General features: G+C 35.5%; 1 protein-coding gene across 1 annotated transcript in view; it reads left to right on the forward strand.

The window, feature by feature from the left end:
- Window positions 1-22,380, forward strand: part of LOC134744422 (ankyrin-repeat and fibronectin type III domain-containing 1) — a 246,812-nt gene that overhangs the window by 189,852 nt on the left and 34,580 nt on the right. Inside the window, exons 6-8 of the mRNA XM_063678234.1 lie at window positions 9,448-9,600; window positions 14,511-14,589; window positions 20,998-21,101. Coding sequence (XP_063534304.1) covers window positions 9,448-9,600; window positions 14,511-14,589; window positions 20,998-21,101 — 336 coding nt within the window. The remainder of the gene's footprint in view (window positions 1-9,447; window positions 9,601-14,510; window positions 14,590-20,997; window positions 21,102-22,380) is intronic.

Below are 22,380 nucleotides of genomic sequence, written 5' to 3' on the forward strand. Positions count from 1 at the left end.
TTCGTTGCGTAAGATTGCAGATACCTATACGTTTTAAAGCGACATTCAGATTGTAAAGATCTTATTTTGTTTTGATATTGATATATTATGATGTGAGTCGTTTTGTATCTCATTAGCACTAACATAATATTTACTACAAAAAAATTTTTTCTTCATGTAAGTAATGAGATTACCACAAATGTTACGTTTTAAACATAATTTTAAGCGGCCATAATTATTATACGACTGTTATGTAATATCCAAAGCCACAATGGGAGTATGGGAAGATTCCGTACAATGTAATACATTTGTTACGAAACCTTAACGTAACGAAAGTTGAGACATTGACCTTTCACCGCAACGGATAATCTAGTAACCGTTGGTAATTTTAACACTTTCTGAGGGCATTTTCTGAAAAACAAAAACACTATGCCTCATAATACGTAACTATACTGTGAGCAATCGATGTTCCTCCTTACACTGGTTCATCTGAATCAAGCTTAGCATTAGGAATAACAAACCAGCTCCACTAATTCCTCTATAATTGCAAGAGTCCTTCCGTTGATAAGTATAGATCATTTTAGTTTACCTAACATGCGCTGATGACATGCAATTTCTTTTATTTTCACTTTCCTTGAGCGTTTCCGCGTAACTGTCAAAAGATTAATGTATCGCAAACCACAAAGTAAATGTGGCTTAAAGTACGGAAATTTGATGTAGGCACGCGGCTACGGAATTTGGCTATTACGAGGCCTAAATACTTTTTCAATTAATGTACGATTAATGCTTGGATAGATCGTAATCGTCGTTGTTATGAAATTCCTTTCATTTTTGGAGCAAATGACAAGAAATTCCTGAAACCAATTTTAGATTCTTTTGACTGAAAGAAAGTTGCGTTTTGTCTCAATTTAATCCAATTTTGCTCAACCAGATAAATTCTTCCATAACATGGTTTACTAGTTTCTGTAAACATATTTGTTTCGACGAGCTTTCTTTTGCCATTTTTTATAAGTAAAAACTGTTTCGTACAGTCATCAATTTTAACGAACTCAAACGATACGGCCATGTCGGCCATACGGGTTTTCGTAGGTTTATTACATAATTTCTACTCCATCCATTATAAAAACTTTTAATTGTCGGCGATCTTACGTAGGTACATAATTTTAGCTCAATCGAACGCTAACGAGTAGTTGAAGCGAAGGTTGTGATTTTCAGCGAAGACATATATATACACTCAAATTGTTGCAGATAAGTTAAAAGATTATAAAAATAAAATTTTAAAAATATTTTGAAATAGTCCTGATGTTCGAAATTGTATTCCTATGATATATTAGTTTCCGTCCATGCTCTTTAGCAAATAATATATTTAATTTTTAATTTGCTACTTGTAAAATATCATTTTTATGTAGATAGATATATTGTTTAGACATTAAGGATTGCAATAAGTCGAAATTTGTGTGGCAATGCAGGTTTATATTCAAATTTCGTCAAGTGGACAAAAACTAGCGCAATGACCTTAATGCTGTTAAATAGCTTAAAAAGCCTTAGATCCCCTATTTACACTGCCTCTTCATCTAAAAGAAGGCTGTGTAGTGCAATCGGTAAAAATAGACTTCCCTTTTAAAAAGCTGACGCTAAATCTTGTCGCCGCCACTAACCTAATTTGAGAAGTAAATTGAACTTGCACTCAACCTAGTTAGCCTAGAGATGGCACTTTCTCACATATTATAGATGTACGCTATACGATCGAGATTGTGCACACAATGCCCCGCAGAGAGCGACAGTTTCAACTATGATACTGCAATGGAGTGACATGCTAGACGTCCTATCATGCGGTCAGTTCCAAATTCAAATTTCAATGAGGACAGTTTGGTTTTTAATTTCTGATGCACGTGGTGTAGTGATGTTGCCTGTTTGTGTTTAAAAAGTTTGTTGTTTGTGATTGGACTCTTTGGATGTTAATGTGGTTGTTAATCTAAAATAAGAAGTTAATCTTAGAAAATATAAACAAACTTAAAATTTTTGACGTAGCACCAGTTTAATCATTGCGATCAATAATTAAGAACGTCATTATTCGTTAAAACGTAATTTTTGTTTTGAACAACTTTGTATCAAAGAGTACAAATTTGTTTACATTTTTAGTCATGTTTTTATTTTTTATTTGGTTTTCTGTTATTTATGTTATATGCATGAACAATTCTTAATGTTTTCAAAGAAATATATAAAATAAACCGAAGAAACAAATTGGCAGCGATTATGTTATAGCCAATTTATATCAATGTCACTTATGTCACTTATTATGATGTCACATGTCTGTCTTATGTCTTGAAGTTCTTATACGAATATATATCATTATTCATTAAGTAGATATATTCGCGGAATTTGAGTGACAAACTCCAATCGAAAATAAAACTATGAAAACGGATTATATCGGGTATGTTGAATTTACGTCGGGATGTATTATAAATTCAACATACGCGATATAATCCGTTTTCATTGTTTTATTTCATGAGTAACTATCGCAGTAACCGAGGTCCAATCAAAAAGTAAAATTATCGAATTGACAGGTAATTTATAATTATACATTTAAGTTTAATCGTCACGGATATTAGGCCCCCAGGTATAGATGCTGTCATCGCTTAGATAGGCTAGGACAGCCATTCTCATCGTGCTCCGCGGACCCCTAGGGCTCCTCAAAGCGTCTGTGGGCGCTCCGCGAGAAAAAGCGAAAACAAATCAATAACCAGCTCTCCTATATCTCTGGTCCACAGTTAATTTGTCAAACGAAAATTCTTAATTTGGGGCTCCGTCAAATATTTCGCTTTCCAAAAGGGTTCCGTCGCCAAAAAAGTTTGAGAACCGCGGGGTTATGACAACGGGTAGGTCTAAGGACCTAGATGATCCCAACGGACCAATCCAAACGACCTCAGCGAACCGTTCAAAGTATCATTTCAATCATGTCATTCCATTAGCCGATTAACGCGATCTTCCGCACAACCAGGGTTGCCACTTATCAGATTAATATTTTAAACTCCTGATAAAATCTTAATTCTTGAACATTGTTTGCAATTGAACAGTCTTTGCTAAGTTCGCCTTTGGACAACTACTATAACATTTTTAACAAGCTTTATACTTGTAATTTATGTACTGGGTATTTCAAATTCTTAATCTTAATACTGTAATTAAATTGTAGCTTTAGAAAACTAACTGCAGAATTGTAGTTTGCAGCCTATTTATCACTCACAATTCACAAACCAGCTCAAAACCTGCTATTTTAATGATTTGATCTGACCACCTTTCTAGTGGTTTTTCTTTCCTTCTTTTTCCCGCTGGACCCGGACATGTTGTCACTGTCTTTGTCCACTTGTTGTCATTCATTCTTGTTACATGACCAGCTCATCCCCATTTCAATATTTTGCAGTATGTCAGAGTATCAATTGATTTTGTTTGTTGTCTTATCTCTTATGTTTTTCTTTTTATCGGTATGTTTTATATTTAGAAAGAATCTAACGGCTTTGATTGCTTCGTTGGTGATCTCATCAGGATGTACTCTTATCCGTTTTAAATCTATCTTTTTCAATATCTCACTATCGGTGAATCTTTCTATACTTGTCATGTTAGTTACTTGAACAGGTTTATCTATCACTGGAGAGATATTAGCACTTCTTTGGGAGTAAAGGATTCTGTAAAATTCCGTTACTGTGCTAACAATTTTGGTTCTTGAGTAAAGCTTGTTTCCAGTATGTGACGCTGTTAAGGTGGCAATCCATTTCTTAGACTTGTTAATTTCTTTAAACCTCTTTTTTATGCTTCCAGTCGTTTCTAAATATATTTCTAATATATTAAGCCTTATACTCTTGGTACTCTTGGTAGACCTTTTTTATAAGTTTATGGAGTGTTTTGTATAAAAAGCTTAGCTCTTGCTTTTCTTCCCGAGTCCGCGGTTTTTTGTGTTGTAATTCTTGTCTCCGTTGTAGTAGAGCTTGAGAATTTTCCGAAATAAACTTATTTTGCTTCAGTATGGCATTAGAATTGGTAGAGAAATTTAAGCTCTGTAATTGCCTTTTAGATTTTTGAGTAAAAAGAGTACTCTCTGGATAGTAACATTATATATATGTGTATTTTTTCAGATTTTTACTTATTGTAAGAATAAGGAGCTTTTAAAAATTTGTATGGATTTTTTTTATTTACTCCCAACTCTAATAATAATCAAAAAAAGTCTAACGAAGAGTATGGCTGTAGTTAATATACAAATTGTGTTAAATCCATTTTCCATAATGTCAATATCCAGAGAAGAAAATAGGAACTACTTTTGTATGGAGAAGCAGCCATCCATTATCCCCTTATAATCAGATAAAACTTGAAGTCTGGCAACCCTGGAACGGCCTCAAGCAGTTTCCGCAACGCAGACTGTAGAAACGATTCATCACTATTGCTTTCAAAGTTTTTTGCCGCCAAGCGGGCAATTGAGTAACATATGCCACGCGATGTGTTGGTGCACGCCGCACGGATAGACCTTGTGACATAGAAAAAGATGGACCAAGCTATGCACAGGCACATGGCGGACACGCTATGCATCAAAAATCACTTGCGTTACTATGTGTGAACGGCACGTCTGTACACGCGGCAAGCGTCATTGTCTGAGTAAGTTGCTTAAAAACAGTACTGTGCGGTCGGCAAAAGGTCGTCAATCTGTTGTCGCGGGGCGAGGTAATTCGAATCGGGGCGGGGCGGTGCATGGCTGTTCTGTATGATAATACTATTACTTATTTTGTGGCACAGGCTTAGCAATGACAATGTGAGCATATACGTCAAATTTCTATTAAGATATGACTTTTATGCGCTTCCAGATTTTTTCAATAGAAACGATTCATCACTATTGCTTTCAAAGTTTTTTGCCGGCAAGTGAGTAATATACGGCCTGATTCTAATTTTAATAAACTTCAAAAATTAGATCTCGAGTGTTATTGTATGTGGCCTCTTTCCACCACGGTGACCGTCCACCTTAGACGAGTAACAAGTATAGGTAGTAGGTAACTCACACATTATTAACTCAGAAAACGAAATGTCTTACACGATAATATTACTGTTTCGCCGTAACATTGCGCACGAACTCGCGCACGAATGGACAATTATGGGAACATTTCACCGTACCGCGTACGCTGCTTTCTTTCATTTGCGTAATTGCGTTATGTCACGTGTTTCCTGCGTATTTTCGACAAAGCATTTCCGTTTATATCATCAATCTTGTTAATTTAGGAGTTGATTTACTTGAAGACTGACAATAGACGAAGTTTTCAAAGACGCAGTAATAGCATTATGATACCGAAGGGGCCCACTGACTATCAGTCCGCCGGACGATATCGGCCTGTCAGTTAGAACAAAATTTTGACATTTCAGAACAACTGACAGGCCGATGTCGTCCGGCGGACTGATAGTCAGTGGGCCCCATAAACAAATGTGTTACACTCGAGGCGATATATACAATAGGCCTGTCAGTTGTTCTGAAATGTCAAAATTTTGTTCTAACTGACAGGCCGATATCGTCCGACGGACTGAAAGTCAGTGGGCCCTTTAGAAATTTGTGTTGAAAAAAATCGGAACTTATTAATAAAATTTGAATTGTTAAAACAGAAAGCGACAAAAAAAAATGTCAATCGGATATCATACAACACAAGGTCGATAATTATAACTAACAAAGCACGCGTGTTTAATCTCTAAGACTATGAGCCGCGATTAAATAAGTTCCACGTTACGAGCAAGTATGTGTTGAAAAATATAATTAAATGTTTTTTTTATATACCGTAGCCTATGGGCGCCTGCAACACCAGAGATATTACACGCGCGTTGCCGATGCTTTAAAAACCTGTACACTCCTTTTTTGAAGGACCCCATACTGTAGCCCCTCGGGAAAACCTCGGCAGGGACCTCATTCCACAGCCGAAGCGTCTGCGGGAGGAAATTGCTCTTAAACCGCACAGTACGCGACCGTTTAGGTGCTAGGGTGTGAGGATGAATACCCTGCCGATGGCGATGTTTTTAGTAATTGTAGATTTAAAACCTAATAGTCCACAACTCTGACCTATAAGTGAAGGATTACGATGCCAGAATAATATCGTGATCTTCTGCCATTTGGGGAAAGTCGGGTGGGTCGGGTCGTTTTATTTTGCAATGATGTTGTTAATTATTTATTACTCGCTCCTGCCCGTGTCTTTGTCTGCGTCGAATAAAATGTACATCCCTTGAGGAATGATTTTTAGTGATAAAGACATCATTATGTGTTTTCCCGGGACTAAAACTAACTCCGTAACATATTATCTAAATCGGTTCTGTGGCTCAAGTGTGAATAGGTAAAGGACAGAGCTTTTTCGCATTTATAATACTTATTAGTACGGATTGTAGTTGGAATTTTCCCTGACAACTGAAGTTCTTATCATCATAAAATTACTCTTTTTTGCACACCTCAGTACAAGAAGTTTATACGGCAACTCAAGTACAGGTAAACAACAGACGTATTATTATAGCTAAAAAGCGATCTTATCCAGACAAAAATTATTAATGAAAAGTAATTGTATAGATTGAATGTATTCGTTACGAAATAAACATAGGTAGTGTCCGATGAGTCAGAATTAAGAAATTAAGACACAGGACATCCCAGCCCCCAAATTTTCCTCATTGCTAAAACCGGCCTTCCATCCTTCCGGCTTAAAATTGGCTAAACCTCAATGCCGCCGCGTGACAGTTTTAACGACCGATCCACTATACTAATCGCTATGGATCAAGTGTGCCAAATAAGGCTATTCGAGGTAACCTCGTCTGCTGAGGACAGGGGTTTTATCGAGTACACTCAAATCCATTTAAAAACTGTAAATAAGTATTTTTCTACTCGTCGTCTTTAATGGTTGACTGAGATTTCGTATACCAAACTTTAATTGGGTACTTTTCATGTATGGGCTCCCAACTCAACTATAATATTAATTTCGAAACGGTTTTGTTAACTATAATGAATTTAACCAATCACATGGTGCCGCGGTCCAGTGTTGCATTGCAGGTAATTTTATATACCGGAATTGACTTTAAAAGATTGATATTCTTTGCTTTATACGTTATAGTTACTAGTTTCTTTGACAGTTGTTTAGCGTTTGAAGATAAATTTTATCTTACACCCACTCTTTGCACTTTTAGAAGACTTCATTCAGCTAGCAATTTTTAATGATCGTACAGCTAATCGCGTCGAGGTATGCTAAATAAGGCCAAGGCGCACTGAAGTATTGTCTTGTACAACGCACAATTAAAGTCGCAACGCTAAGAATAATTTGAGCTACTGTTAATAATTTTTAGGTTCGAATCCCGCGTTGACCAGAGTTACTGACTTACTTACTCCGTTGGCTCAGCGACCCAAAATGAGACGACCTCCGACACAAGACAGCGCCACTTTGACCAGAGTTGATTATAGATAATTTTTTTCATTGTGATAGACATACAATTTATACACAATAATTATATTTAAGCGTGTAGCGTCTCAAAATAAACTGCAACTTGCTTCTCTTCACGGTTTATCTAATAATTTTGGATCCACCAGTGTTAGCGCCTGAACGGGAGCTAATCGTGATATATCAAGTGTGCCTAATAAGGCCATTCGTGGCGGCCTCCCTTGTATAGTCGGCGTTAACTACATATTGTTTAATTTATAACTGTGAAAGATACAAAAGTGATACAATGGATAAATAAACTGCCTCACCCGACTCTTCGTGGTTTAGCAAATAATTTAGGATCCACTGGTGTTGGCGCCTGAACGGTAGCTAATCGTGATTTATCAAGTGTGTCTAATAAGGCCATTCGTGGCGGCCTCCATTGTACAGTCGGCGTTAGATACATATTGTTTAATTTATAACTGTGTAAGATTCAAAAGTGATACAATGGATAAATAAACTGCCTCACCCGACTCTTCGTGGTTTAGCAAATAATTTAGGATCCACTGGTGTTGGCGCCTGAACGGTAGCTAATCGTGATTTATCAAGTGTGTCTAATAAGGCCATTCGTGGCGGCCTCCATTGTACAGTCGGCGTTAGATACATATTGTTTAATTTATAACTGTGTAAGATTCAAAAGTGATACAATGGATAAATAAACTGCCTCACCCGACTCTTCGTGGTTTAGCTAATAACTTAGGATCCACTGGTGTTGGCACCTGAACGGTAGCTAATCGTGATAGCTAAGTGTGTCTAATAAGGCCATTCGTGGCGACCTGCGTTATACAGTCAATTAATTACAGGGAAAGTTACAAAAGTGTAAGTATTAAAAGTGTTACAAGTGTAAGTTTTTCCCAAAAGTAATGAGTTCCTCTAAACCTATTAGATATTATTAAACCTTTTTTTGACGTTACGTTTATTGTGTCTTATATCTAGTCATGTTTTTTCATGATTTCGTTAAATCTTCAGCTTTTTACGGATAATATGTATACCAAATCCGAATAAATAAGGTCATAAATACATTAGTTATCATTATAACAGGACGTAGGGACATTAGGAAATAGATCCACAATATCAGGTAAAGACATAACAAAAATACCTATCAATGTAATTCGAGAGGTAAACAACAGTTGTTTATGTTGTTTAGCGAATTTACCGAAGCACAAATCGAAGAATACAAATCTGCATTAACGACTCGATATTCCAATGAAAATGCCATAAAAATGTTAAATATTCCTCACGTGTACCGCCGCGAGTGTACATTATTGCATTAACATACAATCCGTGCGGCATTGACTCTGTGTCATGTGGGCAGGCTTTTAGCGTCGTGAATTTGTAGGCGTTTGATTATATATTTATAACCTACGGGTTGATATGTGGCGTCCCATGCCTAAAGGGTCGTCATGCTCCATGTGCATGATATATGAGACTGTCAGTTATTTGTACTTGTATTGTTATTAGGTGTATACCTAAGGTTAAAAGCAGGTGAGAGATTGTTATTTAATTTATCTTAGATTATAATATATGACTTATTTATAGACCATAGTAATGTAAAAACTACGATAAATCTATTATATTTAATACAAAAGCATAAAAGGAGTCTTCCTTTTTAAATGCACATAAAAGGACATACACGACGAATGCTTTAATTTTTTTTTTTTTCAATCAAAACTGTAACTTACTCTTATATTTATAATTTAGTTACTTACACTTTAGGACGAATTTCTTATTTTAGTTTATTATTGGATTTTGTTTTTTTTTTAACTGGCCTCAATTTATTTTATAACGTTTCGTTTCGAACACGTTTTGCTTTAAAAAGATAAGAAAGTTACTTACCTTTTTTTTATTAAAGCTAACATTCAGCTTGTTGTTTCATACGGGTTTACACGCGCATCATTATTTTAACACTTTACTGTCAAAACCATACGCAAACGTGTTCAAAGTGTTTCATTATTTTTTATTTTCCTTTATTTTAATTTACCCCTTTCTCCCCTAGAGCTCCAGTACGGCGCGCTCCTCGAGGGGTGCGGGGGGGAGCTGCCGTCCCTCTCGGCGTGCGCGCCGCTCCCCCCGCCCCTCGACAAGGCGAGGAGGCAGAAGGCGAATGACAAGCTTGACAAAGTCGCTCAAGTTAACATACACTTACACGGTATTTTTGTTATTTTTTTCTTTGGTTGTGGGTTTTTTTTACTTTTTAATTTTTACACGATTTAACTGCCAATGCATATAGCCGAAAAATAAGCGCATAAAGTAAGCAACAGTCTCGCGCATAGGGTTTGCAATATCCGTCCGATTTTCTTATTCGGATAATTCGAATAATACAATTTGTATTATCCGAATATTTCGGATAATTTCGGATAATTATAAATGAAACCAAAATATTTATTCCAAGTAATATAAATCGTAAATCCAGCGCTAAAATAAGCGTGGAGTTGATAACGGCGGAGATGCTAGAGTGCCATAATGCGAAGTTTTTTTTTTTTTGCATAAATCAGCAGAACTATGAAAAAAATACCACCTAGGGCTATAGCACTATTAAGGGTGCTACTAGAACTCTCATAAAACGGTGAGCTGCTAGTTTCAGAGTTCAGAGACACCTTATGGGATGCTTTAAGATCGCATTATCAGGCGGAGACTCATGCAGAATAAAAATATCCCGAATGCAATTTTTCATTTTGTTGTTGGTGATTATTAGTTTTAGACAAAGTTCCTGTTTTTTTTTTCATAGTTATTATTGCGTTCATTACTAGAACCGCAGCACTGTGGATTATACCTGTTGAAATAGGTGATGAGAAGGAAATAGGTGATGAAAAGGAAATAGAAGTAGGCACAAAACATCCATATTATATTTGTTGATTTTGCCAAAGCATAATTATGTCAAAGAGACGCTGTCTAATTTTGCAGTACTTTAAAGTGCCAGACAACTTGTTAAAAATGATAATTGTTGCCACCAAAGTAAGCAGGATGAGTGTAAAAAGCTCATGGAGAACAACAGCCGAATTTGAACTAGTCACTGGTCTGAAACAAGGCGCCGCTCTTTCGCTAATGCTGATCAACTTGGCACTCGAATACATCGTACTAAAAAAAATTACGTGTGATGGGAGTGTAGAGTTGAACGGCAAACATAAGATCATTGGATATGCTGATGACTTGGGGCTATAGGCTCAAAACAAAAGCGACCTGGAGGCCATCGCTAGGATCATAGAGTAGGAAGGAGAGAAGATTGTTCTCAGAATCAACCACCAGAAGCGATCTGGAGGCCATGGCTAGGATCATAGTAGTGGCAGTGGCGCAGAATAGGACAAAATGGCGTTCTCTTGTTTCAGAGGCCAATATCCTTTTTGGGTCACTGATCTAGTGAAGTAAGTAAGTATTGCTTTCATAGTTAGTATTTCATTGCTACTGGATTGATAAAGACTGAATGTAGGTAGACGAATGACCACGAGTTGAGGCACTAGATATATTTCCAACTAGGCACCAGTGAATCCAGATAATTATAAACCTTCCTTATTCAGTACGGTTTTAAAGATAACAGTAATATTTTAGCTGTTATAGTAATCATTTAAAATTGGTTAGGGTAGTCTTTGTATGAAAACATAGTTAAAAACGTTATTTCTGTGTTATCTAAAATATCCGTTTATTCGAATATTTTGAGTTGTATTATTCGAATATTTTCGGATATTATTATTGGCGGATATTCGAATATTATTCAAATCCGAATATTCGGATTGCAAACCCTACTCTCGCGCAGCAGCACATAAAACATGGATTATGTTTGTATTACTTTTGATCGCGTAATTTGTGATGCCTCAATTCGAAGGAAAGGTGGCTGCGGACTAAAAACAATTATTGGATTATATTTTACATTATTATTTAAAAAAAATACTGCATTGGCGCCTAATTTAACACTGCAAAAATGCTACACAGGTTCAACTAGGTCGCCTTTTATAACAGTGTAATCTGTCCTGATTTTTATTTGTCTCTCCTCGCCCGTGTCTCCCTATACTCTATACCAGCGGTTCCTAACCTGGGGGTAAAACTGGTATTTTACGGGGTTCAAAATCAAAGATAACAAAGACCTATCTATAAGAAAGAATATTAATGATTATGCAGGAGGGGTAAAATCGAGTTCCCTAGTTAGTCAAAGGGGTGACAGTACTGAAAAGGTTAGGAACCACTGCTCTATACTATACAGCCAACTGTTGCAATTCAACGACTTTATGTATACAAAAAAGCCAGTTTTTCCGAAGGCTTTATCGTGTTAGATATTATTGCAGGGGACTGTACGCAGGCGCGGATCCACCGTTGTGGGCACGATGGGCATGCCCACAACCTTAATTGAGTCCCCGAGTAAAATTACGCCAGTTTTTCGCACACGCTTTCGCAGAAATTTCAGTACGCAGAGAAGTTGGCATAATATTGATACGCGGATTTACTTTTCATAGAATGATCGTTTTCCGTCACGATTACCCGAGTAGATAACCATTGGTCGAAACACCAGTAAGTGATCATGTGGTATTCATTAGAAATTCTTGCATGTTAATATCAGCTGGCCACAGAGTCCTAATTATTTGCAAGAATAAAGATTATTTACTAACAGGGGCAATTATTTTTAGCTTGTGGGAGTTATGGGTCTTATAAATCTTAAACATTCACAAATATTAGTACAATTTCCTAAAATAATGCCAGCTTTTAATTTACAGCTGTAGGAGATTTTTAGCGTAGTTAGGGTAGCGTTCAGTTTTATATTTATCTATGTATAAAAAGTGCTATCTATGACTCAATGAATCAATGTTGTAAGTAATGCAATTGCTAAATTACTAATTTAACTGTAAAATTTTCACCACACCAGCTGGTAAAGGCTGATTTTTAAAAAGTGATGAGAAAGTTAAATTAAATTAAATTAACAAGTTTGGGAACAAATCAATTTATTTTATTAAATATTTTGATTTGTGTTTTTTTAAGTAGTCACACTACTACTATATATAAATTAAAAATTGTAATAGATGTCATATGGTGGTGGTGGTGTCAGTGGTGAATGCCGCATCCGGCCTTCACCACTGGAGGGCTTGGTCACTTTTTCTTTAATATATGACATCTATTACAATTTTTAAATTAATTAATTAATAAGATGCAAATTTTGAGTTGTTTCTTTATGTTAGCTGGTAGAATTGACTTTTAAATGATGATTTAGTTAAAATGATAAATATTTGGATTTTAGATTTGATTTTGTTTGATAACTTACAGTAAATATTTTCTACGGGCTGGTGTGGTGAAATTTTTTGTAACCCTCGCAACGCTCAAGATTCCATTTTTAGCTACTCTAACTCTATTAATTATAAGGTATTCAAAATTCATTTAAAACTGAAAAAATTTGGTGTATATTAAACACGTCAAAGCATGTACTACTGTTAGAAATTTATCTTAAAGATATTTTTTTATAAGTTAGGCAATTATTTATTAATTAAAAAAAAATCTTGAACACGTCTTTTTCGTAAACTAAAACTATGTATAAGAAATATTTTTACGCCAATTATTTTAACATTTTATTAATTTACAACAAAGCCGAAATTTCGAGAAAAATGTGTTAATTAATAATTGTCCAACAACAGTAACATTCTTTAACATGTTTAAAATACACCATAGTTTTTTTTTTAAATTTTTAAATAGATTTAGATTCAGATTGATTTATTTCATAATATTAAATTACATTATAAACTATTTTAAGCTAATCTATACGAATTTAATAAGTACCTTTATGAATGTTTTTTCATTTATTAAATATTAATAGTTTATGATATATTGGCAAAAAACAAAATACTTACCATCCATACATGCAACATTGCATACATTTAATATGATAAATGCGAAAGTCTGTCTGTCTGTGTGTTACCTCTTCACACATAAACAGCTGAACCGATTTAGTTGAAATTTAGCATAGAGATAGTTTGAGTTCCGGGGAAGGACATAGGATAGTTTTTATCCCGAAAATTATCCCTTAAGAGGGTGAAAAGCGGGGTGGAATCATGGTGGAATTGAGATAATTAATTAGTTGTCTGATAATTTGTGTGCATATTATGCTCAAATTGAATGATTGCTACAAGACTTTCTCCAGGCGCTAAACTTACTCTAGCTGCTGTTACTGATTCCACGCAGACGAAGTCGCGGGCAAAAACTAGTAATATTATAAATTCGAAAGTCTGTCTGTCTGTGCTCTTCACGCTTAAACCGCTGAACCGAATTAGGTGAAATTTGGTATAGAGATAATAATATGGGGAAGGACATATATAGGGTAGTTTTTATGGGAATCGATAAAATGCAGATTTGATAAAAAAAATCACTAACTCCACGCAGACGAAGTCGCGGGCAAAAGCTAGTATATTATATAACTCTTCCAATTTTTATGTGCTTCGCGAATAGGCCTACATATCTAGACAGTATTTTTAGGAGCAGTGTATTTATTTTTCACCATTTGATTTGAACTTGTCGACTACTTAACGAAATCTTTAATAAAAAAAATGCATAAAATCTTACAATAATTGTTCTTCTAATTAACACAGAAGCGAATTGAACGGTAAAACTAGCAAATGTCGTCTAAAAGTTAGATAGTTGGCGAAATGTTGTCTGTGAATCGATAATCTGCGAAACATTGGTAACCCCTAATACACAACACATGTGACGTCACACTTATATGGTCTATTGAGATCGGGATCATCGTTCAAGAGTCATGATTGTTCATGAGCGAGTTCGTACTCTGACTCTTACTTGCCGATTTTCGTGTGGCTGTGACCACAACCTTTTTTGGGGGCTGGATCCGCGCCTGACTGTACGATAAGATAACATCTGTATCTGCAGTGTTAACAATATGAACTCTTATAAGAATAATAAGAAATACTAAGATATATAATAAGAGAGATATATTATAAGAGTAATATTAAGAATGCTATTTATTATATATTTTATCTTAATGTTGACATGTAATTAAACACTATCAATAAAATGAATATGAATATATATTGTGTGTATGTTTTTTTAACAATTGACATTTGTTTGTTACAGCACTTTTCGCTGCCGTCGAACACGGCTACCTTGACAAAGCCAGAAATATCCTCGAGTCCACTGATGTCGACGTCAATAGGTAAACTTTGCTCTCTACTCTTTAACCTTATGAAGGTAGACGTCCGAGTGTTCGTCACTGTCCCATAAACTTACATCATTAGCATTAGCAGAATGTCAAATATTGGGTATTAACTGCCCTTTTCTACTCTTTAGCTTCATACTGCAGGGCAAAGATAGATATAACTCCGTAATAGATGGATACAGTCTAAGGAAAAAACGTGCCTCGAAAATCACGAAAATTTGATTCTCGATCAGATGGCGCCACTAGTTTTGGCCTACTCTCGTATAGAGGGCGTTGATGGTTTCGTTTGTTATTTATAATTTTAACGCATATCAGTGAAAGAACATGGGTCAAAATCATATAAAAATAAATAATGCAAATAAAAAAATCATTTATCCATATTTAAATACATTTTAACGTATTTTTATAAATCTTCATTTTTAGTTTTAAAGTATGTCGATAGATGGCAGTGAATTTACAGTGGTTACAAAATTTACTACGACAGTACCGCTCTATCTTATTATATCCTCTTTGCTGCAGGGTTAGGTAAAACAACTTATCGCAATTATACAGTTAGTAAAACTCTTTTTTGGCAAGTTATTCATTAACAAATAATTATTTGGTCAAGTTTCATTTTATCAAGTATTATTTAGTCAAATGTTAGGCATAAGTAATATTTGCCAAAATATTGCATGGCATACGATTTACATCCCAATAGAGAGCCTGCAATAGGTTTTTTAACTTATACCAGCGACCCGCCCCGGCTTCGCACGGGCACAAAACCTTTACAAATTATACACAAAAACCTTCCTCAAGAATTACTCTATTGATCAGTTTGGCACTGACATACTTTATATGCATCTCGCTCGTACTGACATATTAGTGTGAGAGAGATGTATAGAAAGTAAATTACGTAGACGTTAGAGTATATGTCAGTTTTGATACTGTCAGTGACTCATGGTACGGGTAAAGAACATAAAATAAAAACAGGGACGAAGAAAACTTTTTTAGTACTGCAATTACTAAGCTATGACTTCATTTATGAAAATTACCAACTTGCATTTAAGAATTTGAATTTTATATTATTTCCAGTCAGATTCACGAGCTCTGTCGACCCTAATAAGGGAAAAAGAGTGTCTCCAAAATTTCATAATTTTTTTGTTTGTCCGTTATGAAGCTAAGCGTTATGAAGTAATAGAAGCTTGTACCTGCTGAAAACGTATCTAAATGGACCAAACAAATTAGGGACATTATTTGTCAGTAAAAATGGGAAAAACTCCTCATTCTGAGTAGAAATAATATATAAATTCAAGTGTCGCAACAAATTAAGGTACAAAATTAAATTTAAATATAGACGACGCCAATTTGCCAAATTTGCGAAGTGACAATTTGATCAAATATCTTTTTGGAATATAATATTGGCCAATAAAAAACGTTCTGAATAAGTTTTTGTCTTAATAAAATTTGACAAAGGAAATCATGCCAAATGATAATTTGACCAAATAAATTAAACGTCGAATTTAAACTATCGTGAGACATATTAACTTAACCAACATAGCGGTTTCACTCACGACTAAAAACACGTGAGTGAAACCGCTATGTTAGTTAAGTTAAATTAAAAGTGTTAATTTGCTAAAGATTCATATTTCATATTTGTATATTCATAATAATTCATATTACATGTCGTTTTCATAATTACATTAAAATTAAATAAATAAAAAATTAAATAAAATTAGCGTTATAAATACAATAATTACATTCAAAATAAAAAAATAAAAATTTACAATTAACTTACAATTAGCGTTATCAATATACATGTCAAATAAAAGTATACCTACAATAACATTAGGTAATAACTATTTAATAAAATCTGCAAAACTATAGAAAGTGTGCTCGATAAGCCACCGTTTTAGCCTGGATTTAAAACTGTTTAGTGACGGCGCTTCCGTCACGTGTGGTGGCAGACGGTTGTAAACCGCCGGTCCCATTATATGTGACAGTTTTGCGGATTTCGCCAATTTATGCCTGACGCCCACGAGTTTTTGGGCGTTTCGTAGGTTTCGCCCGTGGATATCCGCTCCACTTGAGTATTCGTCAAGGTGACATCGCACGTATGTAGCCACTTGGAATATCACAAGGGAGGGCAGAGTAAGTATCCGAAGATCCTTAAAGTAAGGTCTTGCGGAGGTGCTTTGACTCACCTGCACAATCACTCGGACGGCTCTCTTTTGCATGCGAAAGACGCGCTCCCATTCGGCAGCGCGACCCCACAGCTCTGCGCCATATTGTAGGAGCGAGTGTACAGTGGCAAAGTAACACGACCGTACCACATTTCTGGGCACCACTCTCGCTAGACGGCGCAGGGCAAAGCAGGCGCTCGCTAGCTTGTTACACACTCTGCCTATGTGCAATTCCCACTGCAGCCCTCTGTCCAGTTCAAAACCCAGGAATGTGGTAGTCTGAACCTGACCAACTTGGGTACCATCCACAAACACTCCAAGGTTTCTTGGGCCCCGACCCCCGAGATAGAAGTGAAGAAAATGGGAATTCATTTGGGATATGAAACTACTGCGATAAGTTTGTTGGGAAGTGAAATTTGGCGAAAGGTATTTGGCCTAAACGGAAGTACACAAAATCGCCCTTGCCTCTTTCTACTCCTTATCTCTCTAATCTTAACTCAGACTTATTTTACAAGAATATGTATAATTTCCAGCTAAAAATACATAGCCAAACCAAAGTTAATTTAAGCCTTTCAACCGCTCTTAAAGATATTTTTTCGTGTTAAATAGAAACTCTTGACTTTTTTCCCTCTACTTGAATATTAAAATTGGGCTAGCATAAACCAAGTACACTCAAAGCGGACTTTACAAATACTCGTATAAAGGTTGAATTATTTCTACTTTATTTAGGTATAAGTTAATTTGACGGACTAATTATCTTGGGCGTGGAGTCCTTTCCCTTTGCGTTATCTATCCAAGGTCGAAGGCATACTGTTTTCTAATTGAGGCACCAAACTACGACTTAGATTTAATAATATTTACACAAAAAACCGGCCAAGTGCGAGTCGGACTAGCGCACGAAGGGTTCCTACGAAGCATTACGCAAAAAACGGCAAAAAATATATATTTATTTTATTCTGTTTTTAGTATTTGTTGTTATAGCGGCATCATCTGTGAAAATTTCAACTGTCTAGCTATCACGTGTCATGAGATACAGCCTGGTGACAGACAGACAGACATACAGTGGAGTCTTAGTAATAGGGTCCCGTTTTTACTCTTTACGGGTACGGAACCCTAAAAAGATGCCTCTTTCATGGATTTCCATGTTGTTCTGAATGCAGCGGTTCTATGCCAGGTCGGCCCTGCCGTCTTTCTAATGTCGTCCGACCATCTGGCTCGTGGTTTTCCGTACCTTCGGCTTCCCAGCCGAGGTCTCCAGAAGATTACTCGCTGGCTGGAAACTAGTTACTGCATACTGTAATCAGTAGAAATTTGTCATAAAACTCGCAATATTTAATTGTGCAAATAAACATTTTATCTCATAGAGTCTGCATGCAATTTGTAATGATAAAGTGTGGCGTTATAATCATTAATAATGTCTAATGAAAATAAAAATATGTCGTTTACTCATACTCATTCATACTCATTTATTGATAATATTCTTAAAATATTACATGTCAACATCAGAAAATACATTTATATCATTAAATCTTTGGAAATTAAAAACAAAATATGTTTAGAATTAAAATTACAATAAAATCGTTATGTCCATACAATACAATTTAAGCCAATATGTAAGTCAGGGATAAAATATTATGTCATTAAATACATTGTTAATTTGGTAATAAATTAATTAGTTATTATTTCATCAAAGTCTAAGAATTCCATAACAGTATAAAAGGTCTTATCATTGAGCCATTTTTGTAAATGACACTCCCTCATTTTGTTCTATTAAAGTCGGTGCAGAGTAAATTTAGACGGGCTCTAGCTTAAAACTATTATTAAATTATAAATAATTAATCAGGTTATTAAAACACACATCACAACACAATAAAATCATCAAGATAACGCCATGCTTAAATGACATCGTAAATAGAAGTTGCGAGAAAGTTTCAAGGACTCTCAGGTACCTACAATTATTACAACATAGATATAGGTACATGCCACTAAACTTAGATGTATCTAGAGGTGTGCTATAGTATCTACGATACAATATATTACAATACAAATGTAATGTGACCAAGCCTGCGCTGTGGATCTGATGGTATGCCTTTTTTTTGGTTACTAAATAAAATAATACCCTTTATAAAAAAAAAAGTAATAGTCTTTATTGCACATTGCACACCTCAATAGAAGAAAATCATATTAGAAACAGCAACACAAGTAGAGGTCATCAACAGGCGATCTTATCGCTAAAATGCGATCTCTTCCAGACAACCTTTAGGTAGCGAAAATTAATAAATTAGGTAGATATATAAAATTTTCAAAAATACCCCGCATTCGGAGTTGTCTTAATGCACCTTACATAATAATAATGTACTCTACGTCCTCACCCGTTGAAAATGTCACGACTAAATGAATATTCAGATAACTGAATCACGTATCCTTTTTCACTGCAGAATTCCATGAAAGCTTTAATAACACGATTGATGACATAATGGACCATTGCAGCCTTTTACATTAAATAAAAGTTAATAGTTATTTGTAATACAAGGGTGCAAAGTTGTATTTTACCCGCGAGTGTGGAATTGAAACATGAGCAAGCGAAAGGATTCTATAGTTGAACCACGAGCGAAGCGAGTGGTTCTAAAATAGAATCCTGAGCGTAGCGAGTGTTTTAACACACGAGAAGTAAAATACATTTGCACCCGTGTGTAACACAAAACTTTTCCCCTCACAATAGCGAGGAAAGTGCAACATCCACAGGCGTTAGATCATCTTCATCACTGGAATCACTAATTTTTTTACGATATTATAACAGAAAACACTAGAAATTCTGATTTTTACGTGAGTCGGTGAGAAGAACAGTAAAAATTTTGTTGACAATGTTGACATTTCTGTTCTGATGTATGAAATGTCAACGATGCGTTTTGAAATTGCATCGACTCAACTTGTGCGTTCAGAATTATATTTAACATCATTATAAAAATCTAACGTTTCTTATGGAATTTTAAGGTTTATGACTTAAAATCATTAAATAAAGCTAAATTTGGTATTTTTTATTAGATTCTCAAACCATTTATTTAATGATAATTAATATCGAACGAACCATTATCATGAGCGTTCTACGTTTTGTTATCTGTCAAGCTACTTAAACACGCTCCATCCAAGGTCAAATTACTTTCCCCACTAGTGGATAAAACGCGTTTTTCCCCGCTTGTATTGAAGGATAAACGACAACTTTCCGAGCTAGTGAGGGGAAAATTATATTTTGTTAATCCCATCAAAATAACTTTGTTAACAAAATATATCTTTTGACTATCTAGTTATTCTAGTCTAACGTACTCGTAAGAGTGTTTATATTTTGCCAATCATACAGATTCATTGACGAGAATTATAAAGTAAGAATAAAAGTAAGAAGATTTGCGCTAGGTATAAATACACTGAATCTACCTAATAATACTGAATTATCATTATCACCCAAGCCTTCAGGGCTAAAGGAAAAGGGGTTAAGTGAAAAAGGATAATGGAACACCTTATTTTTTATTTATTTTACTAGTAAATTCACTAAGGACTGCACCTCTGGGGCCTTGCCATGAACAGTGAATTTACTACAAGTAAGTACTTATAGAAAGAGCTTTGAATATTTTCAGGGAAAAATCTTGTGGTAAAAGGTATTCTTTTCAACCAAGGCATTACAACTTTTTATCCACCACCGAGGTATCTGAAGTAAAGAAAAAATATGTAGATGTGTAAGGAGGTTTTTATTTAGTCTGATTTTTATAAAAGGATTCTACCCTTTGTCTTATATTTTGGTCGCTAAATAAAGAGAATATAAAAATATGTATATAAGAAAATAAATGCAATCTAAAAAACTGATTTGTGATTTTGTCACAGTATTTGAAAGTGTCATAATAATTTTACTTATCAAACCAATGTACTGCCAATGACTTAGTAAATGTGAAAAGGTTTCACAGTGGGTCAGGAATCAAATTTTTCGATATGACAATTGCGATCAGATAAATCAGAGCCGCCAAGGTGATCAAAATCTGAACATGCTCTTTAACGTAATGATAATAAAAGCTTTGTTCAGATACATGTGAACACCTTGGCCGCTCTGATATAATTGATGGCGATGACCGCTCCGAACCGTTAGCTTTACCATTTAAATATGGAACGTAACTACTGTATAGAAGGCTCAAATTCCTTTGACCTGTACGCGCAGAATCGTACATTACCTGTCATTGACGAATTGTACATATTCCAGTGTCAACCCCGATGGCCTGTCGCCGCTCGACGTGGCCGTGCTGGCCAGCAACAGGCCGCTCGCCAAGATGCTCATGGAATTCGGCGCCAAAGAGGGCACGCAATGTGAGTACCTAAGTTATTTCCCTGCACATAAGAAGAGGATCAAATTAGAGTCGGACCAAGCTAACTCTGCATGGCATTTGCAATGACATAGTTGTGGCACTGTCATCATTGATGTCAAACTATAAAAATTTTGAAACTTTGTTCTACTCCCTGACTTCTATTCAAGTCGATGAAACATTAGCTTAGACGAACTCCATTATGCTTAATAAACATACTTATACATTACTTAGACTAGTAGCACTGGTGGCTGAGCGGTAAGAGCTCGCGACTTTCAATCCGGAGGTCGCGGGTTCAAACCCCGGCTCGTAACTCGTAAAAAAACTAATGAGAAAAACAGATCTCGAAATTCTTCTAGGCTTATTTTTATAAAATCAATACGTTATAATATACACAAAGGTATTTTAACGTCTAAATGTGTAATTTTTTTCAACCTGTTTAATTTTGCATATTAGTTGGCACTTTTTTTAAACCAGTAACAGTTATTGAGCTATATCTATTGTTTACCATGAATAATCAAAGATGGACAAAGATTTACCACAGTTATGAATAAGGAGTGAAAATTCTGGAAAAAATTGCTTGAAATCCCCAAAACTTCTATGCATTTGACATTTTTGAAAGACCTCCATCTACACTAGGGCCCCTCGCGGTGAAATTAGACGCGGTAGCCCTCATTGGTGAGCTCAAATAATCGGGTTTCGAATCAATAAAGTTACTAGAGAAAGGACTCAATATTGCTATTTATATTTATTGGTAACCGTATACACCTGGCAGAAGTTCAACATTAAATGACAACCATATAAGCAGCTGAGTAATGCCACAAATCGGGTTCAGGCCGAGTCGGATTTGCGGGCAACTGCGATTTCGTTTATTATTCATTCCTGTTACGTGAAAAAGCTTATTTTTTATGAAGAAATAATTGGTTCGGAGAAAGGTTAAACGCAAAGCCACTACAGCTTTCCTCGCCGTAAAGGGCTCTAGGGATCCTTCCGTGCTGCTCAAAAGAAAAATACAAATTGCACCGCCTGATACTACCCTTTACTTCCAAAACATCGTATTTATATTTACAAAAATACTAAAACATCACTTATTGTTTACGGTGTAAGGTAAAAACTTCATGAGCGCAAACGACAGCTACACCGTCAAAAAAGTATCTTCGGAATACGAATGGTCAGCGTATTGGTAAACAATTATAATCCCTGCGTATTTGAGAATAAAGTTGAATTTCGGCTAATTGGGTTAAATGCAAACTATTCGTTTGAGGAGTAACGAGGGATTATGT

This window comes from Cydia strobilella, chromosome 9 (genome assembly GCF_947568885.1).
Source record: "Cydia strobilella chromosome 9, ilCydStro3.1, whole genome shotgun sequence".
NCBI classification, from domain to species: Eukaryota; Metazoa; Arthropoda; class Insecta; order Lepidoptera; family Tortricidae; genus Cydia; species Cydia strobilella.